General features: G+C 35.5%; 1 protein-coding gene across 1 annotated transcript in view; it reads left to right on the top strand.

Moving 5' to 3' along the window:
* LOC139129814 (tyrosine kinase receptor Cad96Ca-like) overlaps window positions 1-12492 on the top strand; it is an 80765-nt gene extending 68273 nt beyond the window's left edge. Inside the window, exons 7-19 of the mRNA XM_070695494.1 lie at window positions 633-932; window positions 1882-2006; window positions 2935-2950; window positions 4487-4536; window positions 4706-4881; window positions 6419-6635; window positions 7028-7138; window positions 7381-7559; window positions 7748-7870; window positions 8464-8575; window positions 8824-8920; window positions 10197-10296; window positions 10593-12492. Coding sequence (XP_070551595.1) covers window positions 1991-2006; window positions 2935-2950; window positions 4487-4536; window positions 4706-4881; window positions 6419-6635; window positions 7028-7138; window positions 7381-7559; window positions 7748-7870; window positions 8464-8575; window positions 8824-8920; window positions 10197-10296; window positions 10593-10667 — 1272 coding nt within the window. The 5' untranslated portion in view covers window positions 633-932; window positions 1882-1990 and the 3' untranslated portion in view covers window positions 10668-12492. The remainder of the gene's footprint in view (window positions 1-632; window positions 933-1881; window positions 2007-2934; window positions 2951-4486; window positions 4537-4705; window positions 4882-6418; window positions 6636-7027; window positions 7139-7380; window positions 7560-7747; window positions 7871-8463; window positions 8576-8823; window positions 8921-10196; window positions 10297-10592) is intronic.
* The last annotated feature ends 829 nt before the right edge of the window (window positions 12493-13321 follow it).

Below are 13321 nucleotides of genomic sequence, written 5' to 3'. Positions count from 1 at the left end.
GTCATTTGTCTGTATGGATCAAACTAGGATGTGACTCAATAACATCACATTTAAAAACATTTCATCCTTGGGGTTCCATATAACCCATATTGAAAGAATACAGTGTGTCGTAAAATAGAAAGTCTATTCAACCCTATATAAATTTATAGATTTTTCATTTCTGTATAGAGTAAGAAGCTGTTTACAGTGGCCACCTTGCCACAATGAAATTAGAATCCGTGAAACTTATGTTGCTTGTTTCCTGTAGACATCAGTAAACCTTCACAAGAGAACATATTGCTTTCTTTCCATATCGTTAATGAGAAATAGCCATAAAAGGTTCTGCATGTTGAATTATTTAAGTGGTCCAGTTGTAATTCGACTGCTTTAAGCTGCTGACGTTTTCGGAATTTCATGCTAACATTTACAGTTTTCAAGTCAAGTTGATTTTGTAACAGAAATGCACTAACAATAAAAAGCTCTTACTCTTGAATTTCTTTTAGTTGATAGTTGTTATTTGACAGCTTTCTTTAGAGCTGCTGATTTTCACAGAATTTCATGCTGACATGCACATTTGCCATTCACGTTCACTTTATAATAATTTGCAATACCAATAAAAAGCTCTGACACTAGACACTTTCTTTTTCTTTTAGATTCACCAAAAATCACTCTTACTGAAGATAAATTGAAGCTAACATCGGTGATGTTATCGACATCAAAATTTACGTTGATGGATTTCCCAGCCAAAACTTTTGTGGTTTGACGCTAACAATGACGCCATTTCGGCAAATGAAGAAAACAAACAGATATGATTAACCACAACAGCGAGCAGCGATTCTCTAGTACCCTGAAAGTTACAGTTGCGGATGAAACATACTATGGAATATATACATGTGAGGCATCCAATGATGTTGAGCCAGGCGTTCGTGTAACGACAGAGATAGTTACTCCAGGTAAATCACTCATCCTTTCAAATGTTGATAATAAGATATCGCAAACTCTATATCGGTGAAGAGGGTTCCTTTAAGTCAGAAAAAATATGCCAAGACGTGTCTTAGATTTACCGTCTTGGCAGACGTCAATAATTCTTAATATTTTAAATTAATTTGCTATCGTAATATTGATCTTTAACCAAGGGAATTTGATTATGGAGGTGTCATAGCCTTTTGTTTTTCATTGAAATTGTAATCTAGTCGGCTAATTTTATCATGAGACAAAGGCCTTTATGGATAACTGTAGTCTGATGAACCCTAGATGCATGAAAATTAAGTAACTGATATAATTACTTTCTACTTGATGTAATTTTTATATGTATGTATGTATGTATGTATGTATGTATGTATGTATGTATGTATGTATGTATGTATGTATGTATGTATGTATGTATGTATGTATGTATGTATGTATGTATGTATGTATGTATGTATGTATGTATGTATGTATGTATGTATGTATGTATGTGTGTGTGTGTGTGTGTGTTGTGTGTGTGTGGTGTGTGTGTGTGTATGCATGCATGCATGCACGCACGCACGCACGCACGTACGTACGTACGTATGTATGTATGTATGTATGTATTGATATATGTATGTGTATGTGAATACATGTATTTAGGTAACTAGATAGCTAGGTAGGTAGGTAGGTTGCTAAATAGGTAGGTAGCTAGCTATGTAGCAAGCTAGTTGGCTAGGTAGGTAGCAAGCTAATAGCTAGGTAGGTACATATGTAGCTAGGTTAGGTAGGTAGCTAGGTAGGTAGGTGGGTTGGTATCTATATAGCGGGTAGCTAGCAGGTAGGAATGCAAGTATTGGTTTATGAACGGAGAAATTTGCGTGAAGTTTGTGCCTTTCTGCATCTTTTACAATTTGCTGTAATGAGTTTTCGACTTCCATATTTCATTTTTAGAAACGAACACAGCGATCATAGCTTCTGTTTCGACCGTAGTTGTGATCATCACACTTGCACTTATTGGAATTTCGTTTGTTTTTTGGTATCGCAAATGTTATAAAAAGATATGAGTAATGTAAAAGGTAAGACGTGCAATTGCTTGAATCTATATCATATATTGTCTTCTTTGAAATTTAAGATACAAATGTGTGAAGAGAAATGTTGTCATTTTAATGTGTGTTTGTGTTTTCATGCAACATCGTTTGCAGGATAAGCATAACCCAATGTATTGTTCTTTTCCGTGTTAATTTACATATTATGATTATTTCTAGACGAAATATGCCACTTATCGACCCCTTTTATATGTAATAACTCAAGCACGATTAACAAATTGAATGACAATAAATTATTTTCGTAATGCTGCATTCACATCTAAACTTTTTCCAAAGATATCGTCCGCGCTATCCTACTTTTAACATTCCTCTCATTATACAATACCAACATTTCGTGTACAAGTTTACAGATATAGTTACGATCATATAAGCAAAGTCACAAACTAATTTTTTACTAAAATATCATCGGCACTAAACATTAGGGCGAAATTCCAGACTTTACATAGGGTCTGTTTGATTATGCCAAAAATGTCACAAATATGATATGCACTATTCTGATACGTTACATGTATGTGAGAAACTAATTCGATTTTTATTATGGTTGCATAAAATTATAGAAATAACATACTTTGTTGTTTAAAAAATATGGCTGAGACTTCAGGCTTTAAAGACAGCACAATGTAGCGAAAAGACCGACGCTCGGATAAGGATCAAAATTCGAACAATCTGGTTTTGGTTTATGCGCAGAATTCGACAAAGTCATTCCGAGTATAATCTCTTTGTCTGCTTAGCGACAAATGTTTCATTATTGAATAGTAAATGGTAGAATCAGTTTCCACTCCAAATCGGGTAAAGAAGTGCACGTATACACGTAGACTATGCGTTCTCATATTTTGAAGTCGTCTTTTGCGTCTTTTTATTCGTTCGCTGGAACATTCATTTATTCATTCATTTACAGGTAATTCTGACCTAAGGTAGGCTGATGTTATAATTTTATTGGAGCCTTGTACCAGGAGTATCATTAGATATTATTCCCTGAATGTTTTCCTTAATCATACGAAGTAAATAATAAGTGACGTAATGACCTTGTCGACGACGTGGCGTTACACGGTCATTGAGTCTTCAGTATTGTCCTAGCTGAACGAAAAATAACGTTGAGGAATGATATTTGTATTAACTGCTACAGCCAAAACATTGTTATTTTCGAACAATTGACTTAGTGTTATCGGTGGTTCCCTGATTAAACACTTTAACAACTTCAGATCAATACACAGTAGGCAAGTTAGCGGGGAGACTGTTTAAGTACCTATACGGGACAGATATCGGACAGTAGGTTGGTATAGCATACTTTTTCCCTGCGAATTGAAATTACTAAGGTTTCAAAGATAGCTCAGGCCAAGGCCACAAATTTACCCCAGAATAAGTTTCGTTATTTTTCAAAAGCATATCAACTAATATCAATGGCGCGTACACTAGTACTGGGAAATCGGTCAACCCCTCCGCACTCGACACCCGATGTATTACTCTTGTACCAAATCAGTCGAAAGACGACGTTTGAGTTGTGTGTTTTGGATTATACCCTAATTCCTGTTAGAATATACGGCGTAACATGTTAATGTTTCCATCGAAAGGACTGTTTTTGTCGTTGTCTGTAACATTATGTACGTCATTATTAAGGCTATTTTGCGTTCATATCACTGTACAAACGTTAACGTCCATAGCATTACGTCTGAATTTCAGGCAGCAGGCTGTTGTGCGTAGCATACAAATGCCCACCTCCACATTGGCGAAAAAACTAAACCACGAGAATTTCCTGGTTGGTCGTATTTCGTTAGATGCTAATAACTTTCACTGTATTCAAAGACATTTTCAATTGAGACAAAACCTTAAATATATCTTGGGAGAAATACCAGGTACAAGATTAACTCTGTTTGATTGGAGCACATCTATGATCGACGCAAAATAAGTTCAGATGTGACAATTTAGATGACGCAGACGTGAGCTGACGTGTCATAGCAGAACTCCTTTTATGATTGTGACGGTGAGCGCCCTCCATAGAGAAACATACAAACCTTACTGATGTTATCTTGATATCAACCGAAGAGCAGTAATTTTACAATTGGAATAACGTAACTCATATCTCTAAATCCATGGTGACATTATCAAAAGTGAATCGTTATAAAATGAAGCATTTGCAGTTTTACATCGAGGCTTGCAATGATTAAAACAGGATGGAACACTCTCTTTCATGTTTGTGTTTTTCAAATGCAAGGGAAATTTTGTATCCCAATTCTGTTGCACAGATTGCCACTTAAAATAGTTTTTATCGAATCTTACACAGCTGCATTGTTCATGTATAATCTAAGATAAACAAATTTCATGTATATATTGGTTTTCCTTTGTAGAGATTTATGATGGATACAATGTAAAATGTACTTTGATTTATGAATGAATCTATCCATTTGCATAACATTCATGACGATATATTTGCATCATACATACTGATACAGACTTGACCCGAAAGGACCCTTGCAGGAGCGAGACATTGAGCCATATGCAGGTACGAACGTATACGATATTTGCATCATTATACAGAGCAAGTAGTACAGTACGGTCATATATAATTATTAATATATTCATCACTCTTATTTAAAATTATTCTTGACTCGTTTTTTTTTAAGTGAATATAAATATTGAAGTTTCTGCTGTATCATGTCTTGTTCTTACAGAGTGTGCATCGTTTGAAATTTCGGGTGAGTTGTCGCGGAGATCCGAGGGAGAAACAAGGACAGACAAAGTTGGGCATTTTAAAACCAAAGACCACAGTAGACGGAAAAACGAAAACCAATTCCAGACGGACGACCCAGGGAAATATTATGAAGTACCGGCAAACAAGCAGCGCAAGGTAGTTTGATTTTTTTTTTCGTGAACATGAAATGTTTTTGTACTGTCCGTTATCACAACCCATAAACATTGATCGATGTAGCTTCATACACTTGTTTAACAAGGATACATTCGCAGTGTATGTATGTATGTATGTATGTATGTATGTATGTATGTATGTATGTATGTATGTATGTATGTTATGTATGTATGTATGTATGTATGTATGTATGTATGTATGTATGTATGTATGTATGTATGTATGTATGTATGTATGTATGTATGTATGTATGTATGTATGTATGTATATGTATGTATGTATGTATGTATGTATGTATGTATGTATGTATGTATGTATGTATGTATGTATGTATGTATGTATGTATGTATGTATGTATGTATGTATGTATGTATGTATGTATGTATGTATGTATGTGTGTGTGTGCGTGTGTATGTATGTATGTATGTATGTATGTATGTATGTATGTATGTATGTATGTATGTATGTATGTATGTATGTATGTATGTATGTATGTATGTATGTATGTATGTATGTATGTGTGTGCGTGTGTATGTATGTATGTATGTATGTATGTATGTATGTATGTATGTATGTATGTATGTATGTATGTATGTATGTATGTATGTATGTATGTATGTATGTATGTATGTATGTATGTATGTATGTATGTATGTATGTATGTATGTATGTATGTATGTATGTATGTATGTATGTATGTATGTATGTATGTATGTATGTATGTTGTGTGTGTGTGTGTGTGTGTATGTATGTATGTGTGTGTGTGTGTGTGTGTGTGTGTGTGTATGTATGTATGTATGTATGTATGTATGTATGTATGTATGTATGTATGTAGTATGTATGTATGTATGTATGTATGTATGTATGTATGTATGTATGTATGTATGTATGTATGTATGTATGTATGTATGTATGTATGTATGTATGTATGTATGTATGTATGTATGTATGTATGTATGTTACTTCGTTGTTTGTTGTTTAATAGCAACATTTCATCCTCGTCATGTTTTGACAATAAATATTCATCTTCGAGTAGACGATCAGTGTAATGTGTCTAGCACTGGAGGGAAAACTAATGTTATCGTCTATATTCCACATTGGTGGTTTAATGTGCAAAAACGCCGCTCATCGACTGGTAACTTTTAAAGATTGCATGTACCAGTGGCAATTATCAGTGACGTTCACTGGGACCGGGACGGCAGCCGTCATCAAAAGCACTTCTAAACATTCCTAGTTGGCCTACTGGCATTATTGATTGTTTTTAATAATCACATTCTTGGATCAGAATAAGATCATAAAATTAAAGCGTAAATTTATAATATCCGAAGTTGCGGGCTGCACTTCATAAATAGAGTATATGACGATATTTTATGGCGACAGTCTGTGTCGGCCTACTTGGAATTCAGTTATAAATGTTGCATGTTCCCGGTTTCGTGTGTCATTTCATGTAAACTGTAAAAGGTCAAGCCTCTGCTGTAACAATTCATTAAATATTCCCTTTACTGTAAACTTAATGCAGGATGACGATCAGCATTACACGTCGCTTTCACCGCAAGCGAAAGATGAAAAAATCTACCTACATTTATGGAAAACGGAACATCTGGAGGTCTCGCGAGAATTTCTAAGCCTTCGAGATGTGCTACACGAGGGTGCATTCTATAGGGTTGTGAAGGCTGAGGCATGGAATATTGCTGGAAAAGAAGGAACAACTATCGTTGCTATAAAGACACCGAAATGTATGTACTATGGCATAACTTGCATACTAATTACATAGTAAATCTCAATTTTTACAATCACCCCGGAACAAATATCAGGAGAAAACGATCTTTCAATTGTTCAAATATATCAACAATGTTGTATGCCCCATAGCTGAAAGTTGCAATATTATATCAATTACCTATAAAAAGCAAGTGAACTGTATAAAATAACAGGAGATGAAGTTATAGTTGCTAATTAAACAATAATTACTAAAATGTCATATTCTCCAAAATTAGGTCGTCCCCTTTTTAGATTTTGATCAAATTCACCGACATTTGATTTAAGCCTTACGGATTACGTGAATCTCTATGCATCTCAAATTCAGGGAAAGAGCATTATAATGTTTATATGATTCTTTGACGTATTTCAGCAAACGCTGATCCTGCGATTAAGAAGAATTTCCGCAAAGAATTAGATCTGTTGAAATCCATCGGCTCTCATCATAATGTCATCTCTTTGCTCGGTTGTTGTGTTGAGTCTGGTAAGGATTCTTGTTGTCTTCCATCATTGTTGTGGTTGCATGAAACAGTAATATATCTAAAACTCGCTAATGGCTTGATTAATTAATGTATTTAATCTGAATAAACTTATGATTGAATCTACATCTCATCCACTCCCTGCGGCTTGACAGAAGACAGAAAACGGAAAACAACTTGTAATTTATTTATGTGGTAAAAACCGCTGAAACATATTAACCAAGCCATTAACAACCCTTTGTTGCAGAACCGCACTACATCATTTTAGAGTACATGGGACTTGGCAACATACAAAGCTATCTGCGAGAAATTAGATCTGAGAAGAATGTCACATTTACAATAGATGGTAAACTGGCACCAAAGGGCCCTGATCTCTTGTTTTACCTTCGTGAAATTGTCAGGGGAATGGAATACATTTCGAATCAGGTAACAATGTCTTTTTTTAATATTCGAGGTTAAGCCTGTAATGAAACGATATGAATTAATGTTTTTAATAATATATATGAGTATTCCTATCACATACTATAAACTTGTATGGGTAATATTATTCTCTACTTCCGAGAAAAATGTAGAAGTTCAATTATATTTATGTTTCTGATGTCACTTTTCCGCAGTGCGTACATCGAGACCTGTCAGCCCGCAATGTTCTCATTAATGAACAAAAAGTTTGCAAAATATCCGGCTTTGGCTTCGCAAGTAAAGTTGTGAATGAACATCAATACAAGCGTATTTTGAAGGTATGTACTGCATAGAGCGAATTTAACCGGTTGGTATGCCCCCTTTTAATTCACATGGTTTAGTTTTTAATTCACATGGTGAAGGGCGAGATTAAGCATGATTCAGCAGCATCGATGAGTCCAAGATAACGGTAACGTTCACAATAACATCTGCACTTGCCTTATGGTGAATATTGTTCATCATTAAAGAAATCAATTATGATTAACGACTTCGCGTAGAAAAATATTATAACAAAGTCAATTTTCGCAAAATGGAGAGAGAGAGAGAGAGAGAGAGAGAGAGAGAGAGAGAGAGAGAGAGAGAGAGAGAGAGAGAGAGAGAGAGAGAGAGAGAGAGAAGTGGTAGTGTACTTTAACGATTTGATTTAAATAATATGCTGTACGTGACGAACAGATACATTATTTTTGCTACCGTTGACGCAATATCAACCTGCTTTTCATTTGAATTATCGTAATTGTATAATCTTGCTCCTCCAAAAGAAATACTATATCCATAAGTATTTCCACAGCTAAGCTTCCGACGAGCAGTTACTAGTTTTGGTAGGTGTGAATGTCTTGCTTCAATCGAGTATGTTCTACCTCTTTTCTTAAAGGGTCGATTACCAATTCGATGGATGGCTATAGAGACAATGAACGTGTCTGCATTTACAACAAAGAGCGATGTTTGGTCATTTGGTATTGTGTTGTGGGAAATCGTAACTATGGGTATGCCCACATTGCTATTTCTTCCCTTTATCGGACAGTTTTTAAAATCACAAGGGTAGTGCGGTTTATGTTCCATGATGATATGATTTGTTTCTGTATAGATTAATATCATTTGAATTTTATGAGTTCATTTGAATTTTAATTTAGAAAAAGTTGATTCAGATAGACACAGAATACATTATCAATGCTGTCAACTTTATGCACTGTGGTATTTTGTCATGGTCATAAATATGTTTGTATTCTTACAGGGGGTAAACCCTATTCCGAGATGTCCACTGAGGAAGTGACTTCATCTGTGAGAGAAGGCTATCGAATGTCAAAGCCGCCACAATGCAGTGAAGAATTGTAAGTGTTACCACTAACCCAGAATATTTCTCTTAATTCAGAGTGACAAACCGTACTCAATGAAAATGAGTTTATGGCCTTTTACTACTACAATTAACGTGATCGCCTATGATACATAATTAAATTATTGCCTTAGGTATACGTCTACTGTTGAGTAGTACTGCATCAGCTAATTCCTAATACCAGAACACAATCACAGTCCTGTCATTCTCATGAATATTTCACAAAAAACAGCTGTGTCTGAGCAGGATTCCGAAAAATAAATGTCGAGATGGAGTGTTTCGAAAATTGCTGACGTAGCGATTTCTTGTTCTATGAAAATATTCACCCGAGGCCACTTTACTATTGCTTAAGCCTACTTGACACGGTCAGCAATACTGCTCGTATGAAGACAAAACCGACCCTGTCAAGGGTTGTAAATGAGAGTTCACAATTGGCACCCTGTGTTAAAAATTTAGACATAAGTTACCACTTTTAGTCATTAAAGCCTCTACGCGATAATTAATTTATTGAGAGAAGACATTTTTATGAGTGGACTGCTACAGAATCACGCAAACTTGTGTGTCCCATGCAGACAGTATGTCTGGAAAAATTGAAATAAAGAAGACTTTTACACGGACCAGTGCATGGTAATGTTACATTGCATCGCAATCAGGAACACGGGGTCAAAATCGTAAATTCTCATTTACAACCCAAGATAGAGCTGGGTTTTCCTTTGGACAAAAATAATTTCTGACAGAATCTAAGTGGGCTTAATCAACAGTAAAGTGGCCACAGGTTTACTATGCATCAGTATTTCAAAAGACTCTGATTAGATTTTTCTACCTCCTAAGTGACTTTTAAAGGAATTACACTGAATGAAAATGACAGCTCCTCTCTTCAGCTTTTTACTGCTGTTTTTTTTTTAATTTGATATGAATATGAGCTACATAAAATCTGTAAGTATGATGCATTTCTGGCCTAGGAAATGAGTCAAAAAACTATATTGTAACACACATTTCCTGAGCAGATTTCTTTCATACTAATTATTACCTGCAACATTATTACCTGCAACACATGCAAAATATACAGAAAATGACAATACTGTCTTATCGATAGATCAATTTAACTCATTGACAACAACACCTGCCGAGATCAATACATAAATCCAACGACAATGACAAAAATAGCCGAAACCTAGAGATTCCATGCTCAAAGCCTTAAGATATGCTTGTGCACGGGCGTTTCCTGTTTCGAGGAAGCCGTCACTTGAACTTGGCTCGATGATCTTTCACAGGTACACCATTATGTTGAGTTGTTGGAATGCGGAGCCGAAGAAGAGACCTGATTTCACTGAGTTAGCAGCGAAGCTTGATAAACTTGTCGGCGATGGAAAAGTGAGTGCCTCAATACGCAGTCAGTTAATTATTCTTGAAGTCGGTAACACAAATGAATTTGCTAAAGTTTGACTGTGTAAAATGCATCTATTGTGAAAATTAGCCATGCAAGAGTATTTGATCAAGTGCAGAAAAATGTTTCACCTTGTGTTCTTTGCTTTTGGCCTACTTGTTTTACTGTATCTAAATCATGTTTAACACTCGTTGTTTGTGTCGTCACCGCAACGTCCTGTTAGACAGGGACGGTTATACAATACCTTTTGAGATTATTCAACTTGCTAATGTTTTTCTCATAGATTCACATCGACGTCGACGCAGTTGAACAAATCGACATACACGCACTTCAGGGTGATGCAGGAGAAACATATTGATTATTTTTAAAGATCAACTGAACGTGACCGTCAGAGGAAGCATAGTTACATCCAATGGTGTTAAAATCCATCAAATTTCAATCAGCGTGCGAATTTACTACAAGGGGAATAAATTTCTACCATCCCTCTTAGAAGCATTAATGGACACCCTCGTCAGATATTTACCAATTGTACGTCTTATATGCTACTCTAGAAAATGAATAGGTCAAGTCATATCCAAATAAATGCAAAAAGAAGGCAAGAGGTAGTCAAGTAGTTTCAAAATTTTCAATTTTTCGGCGATTTACCATCATATTTGTGCAAATGAGTTGTAAATTTAAAGAGAGATATACGACAATATGCGTTAATATTATATTCCGTAGAATTCATACTTGAGAAAAACAATTGGTTAAGTTTATACGCAAATATATTGAACCGTCTTATTACTCGATAATGATATAATGTGTCAGATTAAACATATTTCCTTACTGATTGTATATATATATACTACAGAATTGTCATTAAGAATTGTCAATTTTATACGAAACCGATTTGCCCTTTTATCGAGTTTTTTTTACACACATTATTTGGTTTCTGTGAATAATCTTCAATGAATGCGATGAGAAAATGTTAAATAACGTACTTACTACAGTTCCGCAAGTTTTTCATCGACCACTTTGATGATGTTGCTGATTTATAACGTTTTCTTATGGGATGACTAATGTTTCAATGGTGCAAATCCATTCGTGTGCCATTGGAAGTATGCAAATGATGATGTTTATATTGCCGCATACGTCGTCTGTACCGATTTTCCTTTTAAGGTAGAACGCGCCTCGGAGACACAAATTTGGACTCCCAAACTTTTACAATTGTTTTCTGATATACACTTGTGGGGGTCCATTTAAAAGCTCTTGGTTTAAAAAAACTTTTCAATGGCTTAGTTTTTCGAAATGCGAAATTTTATTTTTTCTCCATAGAGTTAACTCAGCGATGGCAGCCATTTTGAGTGTAAAATATCGGTAAATATTGGGTTATTTGTTTCCTTTAGTACCAAAATTTGCACGGTGACCCCCGATTTTTATTCTTGATTTTGAAAGAGAATGGTTGAAAGATTCTTCAAGGAAAGTTTGAGCAAAAGTTTATTAAGTCTTTCACTTTCGAGGCGCGAACTACCTTAAGGAAACTGAATTCCAGGTACGACTACAGTTAATCATCAACATTCAGTATAATATTTTTTCAATCCACAAATGTATGGTACATCAACTACTCATTGTCTGGCGGCGTAGCAGCGATAGCAAATAACGCAGTCCTTTGATGACCTTGTTAACGTTCTATTTTGTATGATCCTTATAATCTTTATAGTCGTCCACTGTTTAGCTTGTCAACATAGCGACTGCCTGTATAAAATATACTGTTATTCTTTGGATTTGAGTGCTCATTTGGACCAGAATACACTCTTCAACAATCATAAGACGTGTACAGACAAAGTTGACATGATGTGCATGTCAATATGTCTTCGAGTATAAACGAGGAACTGTAGTTGACACTTCCATCAATACAACTAGACAATTCATAAATAATTAGAGTAACTAGCCCGTTAGCTAAACAGCAACATAAACTAAACAGAACAAAAATGTATACTAACACAAATATAAATTGCTTGTGTATTATTATTGAAATATATGGAATTTAGCTGATGACCGGCGTAAAGTATTTCCATAATTAGCCTGACATATGTAAAACAAATCAATACGAGGACACGAAGGAATGTATCACCCGGTGAAATACCTTTGTATTGTAACGCTTTTGGTAAAGCCATAACAACAATAAATACGCGAGAAACAAATGATATATCGTGCTGCCCCATCCTTTGGTTTCAGTTATTCTTTCGTTTTGCAGCTATTATGACATGCGTAAGGTTCCTCGACCTACGTATGACCCTGCTCCAGTTACATTTAACATGCGGGTAAACTACTACCCCGTATGATGCTTCCTTGACAGCATTTGTTTTCCCATACTGGCCAAAACGAGCTGTATAGTTGGATGGTAAAGTAATGAAAATAATTTATCCTCTGTTGTGACTTTTCTTTGATGACGTGACCTCAAAACTCCCAGATACAGAAGTGAGAGCATAGAGCGACACCATAATGCTAGGCCAATGATTTCAACGCACGTTTGCAAATAAACAATCGTTGATTTGGGAAACATTAGCTAACACACGTTCCACCTCATTTGAGTTTCAAGAATTATTGCCCAACATAAGTTCAGGTACACAAAGTTGCTCAATTAACGCATCAAGCCTGACCTCTACATAGCTAGTAGGTGACGTCACCTTACCATAACTAGACAGTATATTGTGTTACGTATATTGTCAACAGGTTTGAACTACAAGGCACGCCGACAAGGCACATTGGAATGTTTATTTGTCATGCTAACAAAAATCCGAAAGAGTCGGAGTCGTGCAGACAATTTAATCTTAGCAAAGATAACTAATAACTTTCCATGATTTACAGTCGCCCATCTGTGTCATAAATCTAAAAAAGATACACACCCAACAGTGAATATTTCGTGGTGGACATGGACAAAGCTCTGCATGAGCAGAGCCTGATAAATAGTACTATTTTCATATTCCCAAACGTTAAGAATACATAGCGCTGTGTAGCCATGTAGTAACT

This window comes from Ptychodera flava, chromosome 3, assembly GCF_041260155.1.
Source record: "Ptychodera flava strain L36383 chromosome 3, AS_Pfla_20210202, whole genome shotgun sequence".
In the NCBI taxonomy this organism is placed as follows: Eukaryota; Metazoa; Hemichordata; class Enteropneusta; family Ptychoderidae; genus Ptychodera; species Ptychodera flava.
This window is presented reverse-complemented; position numbering and strand designations above follow the sequence as displayed.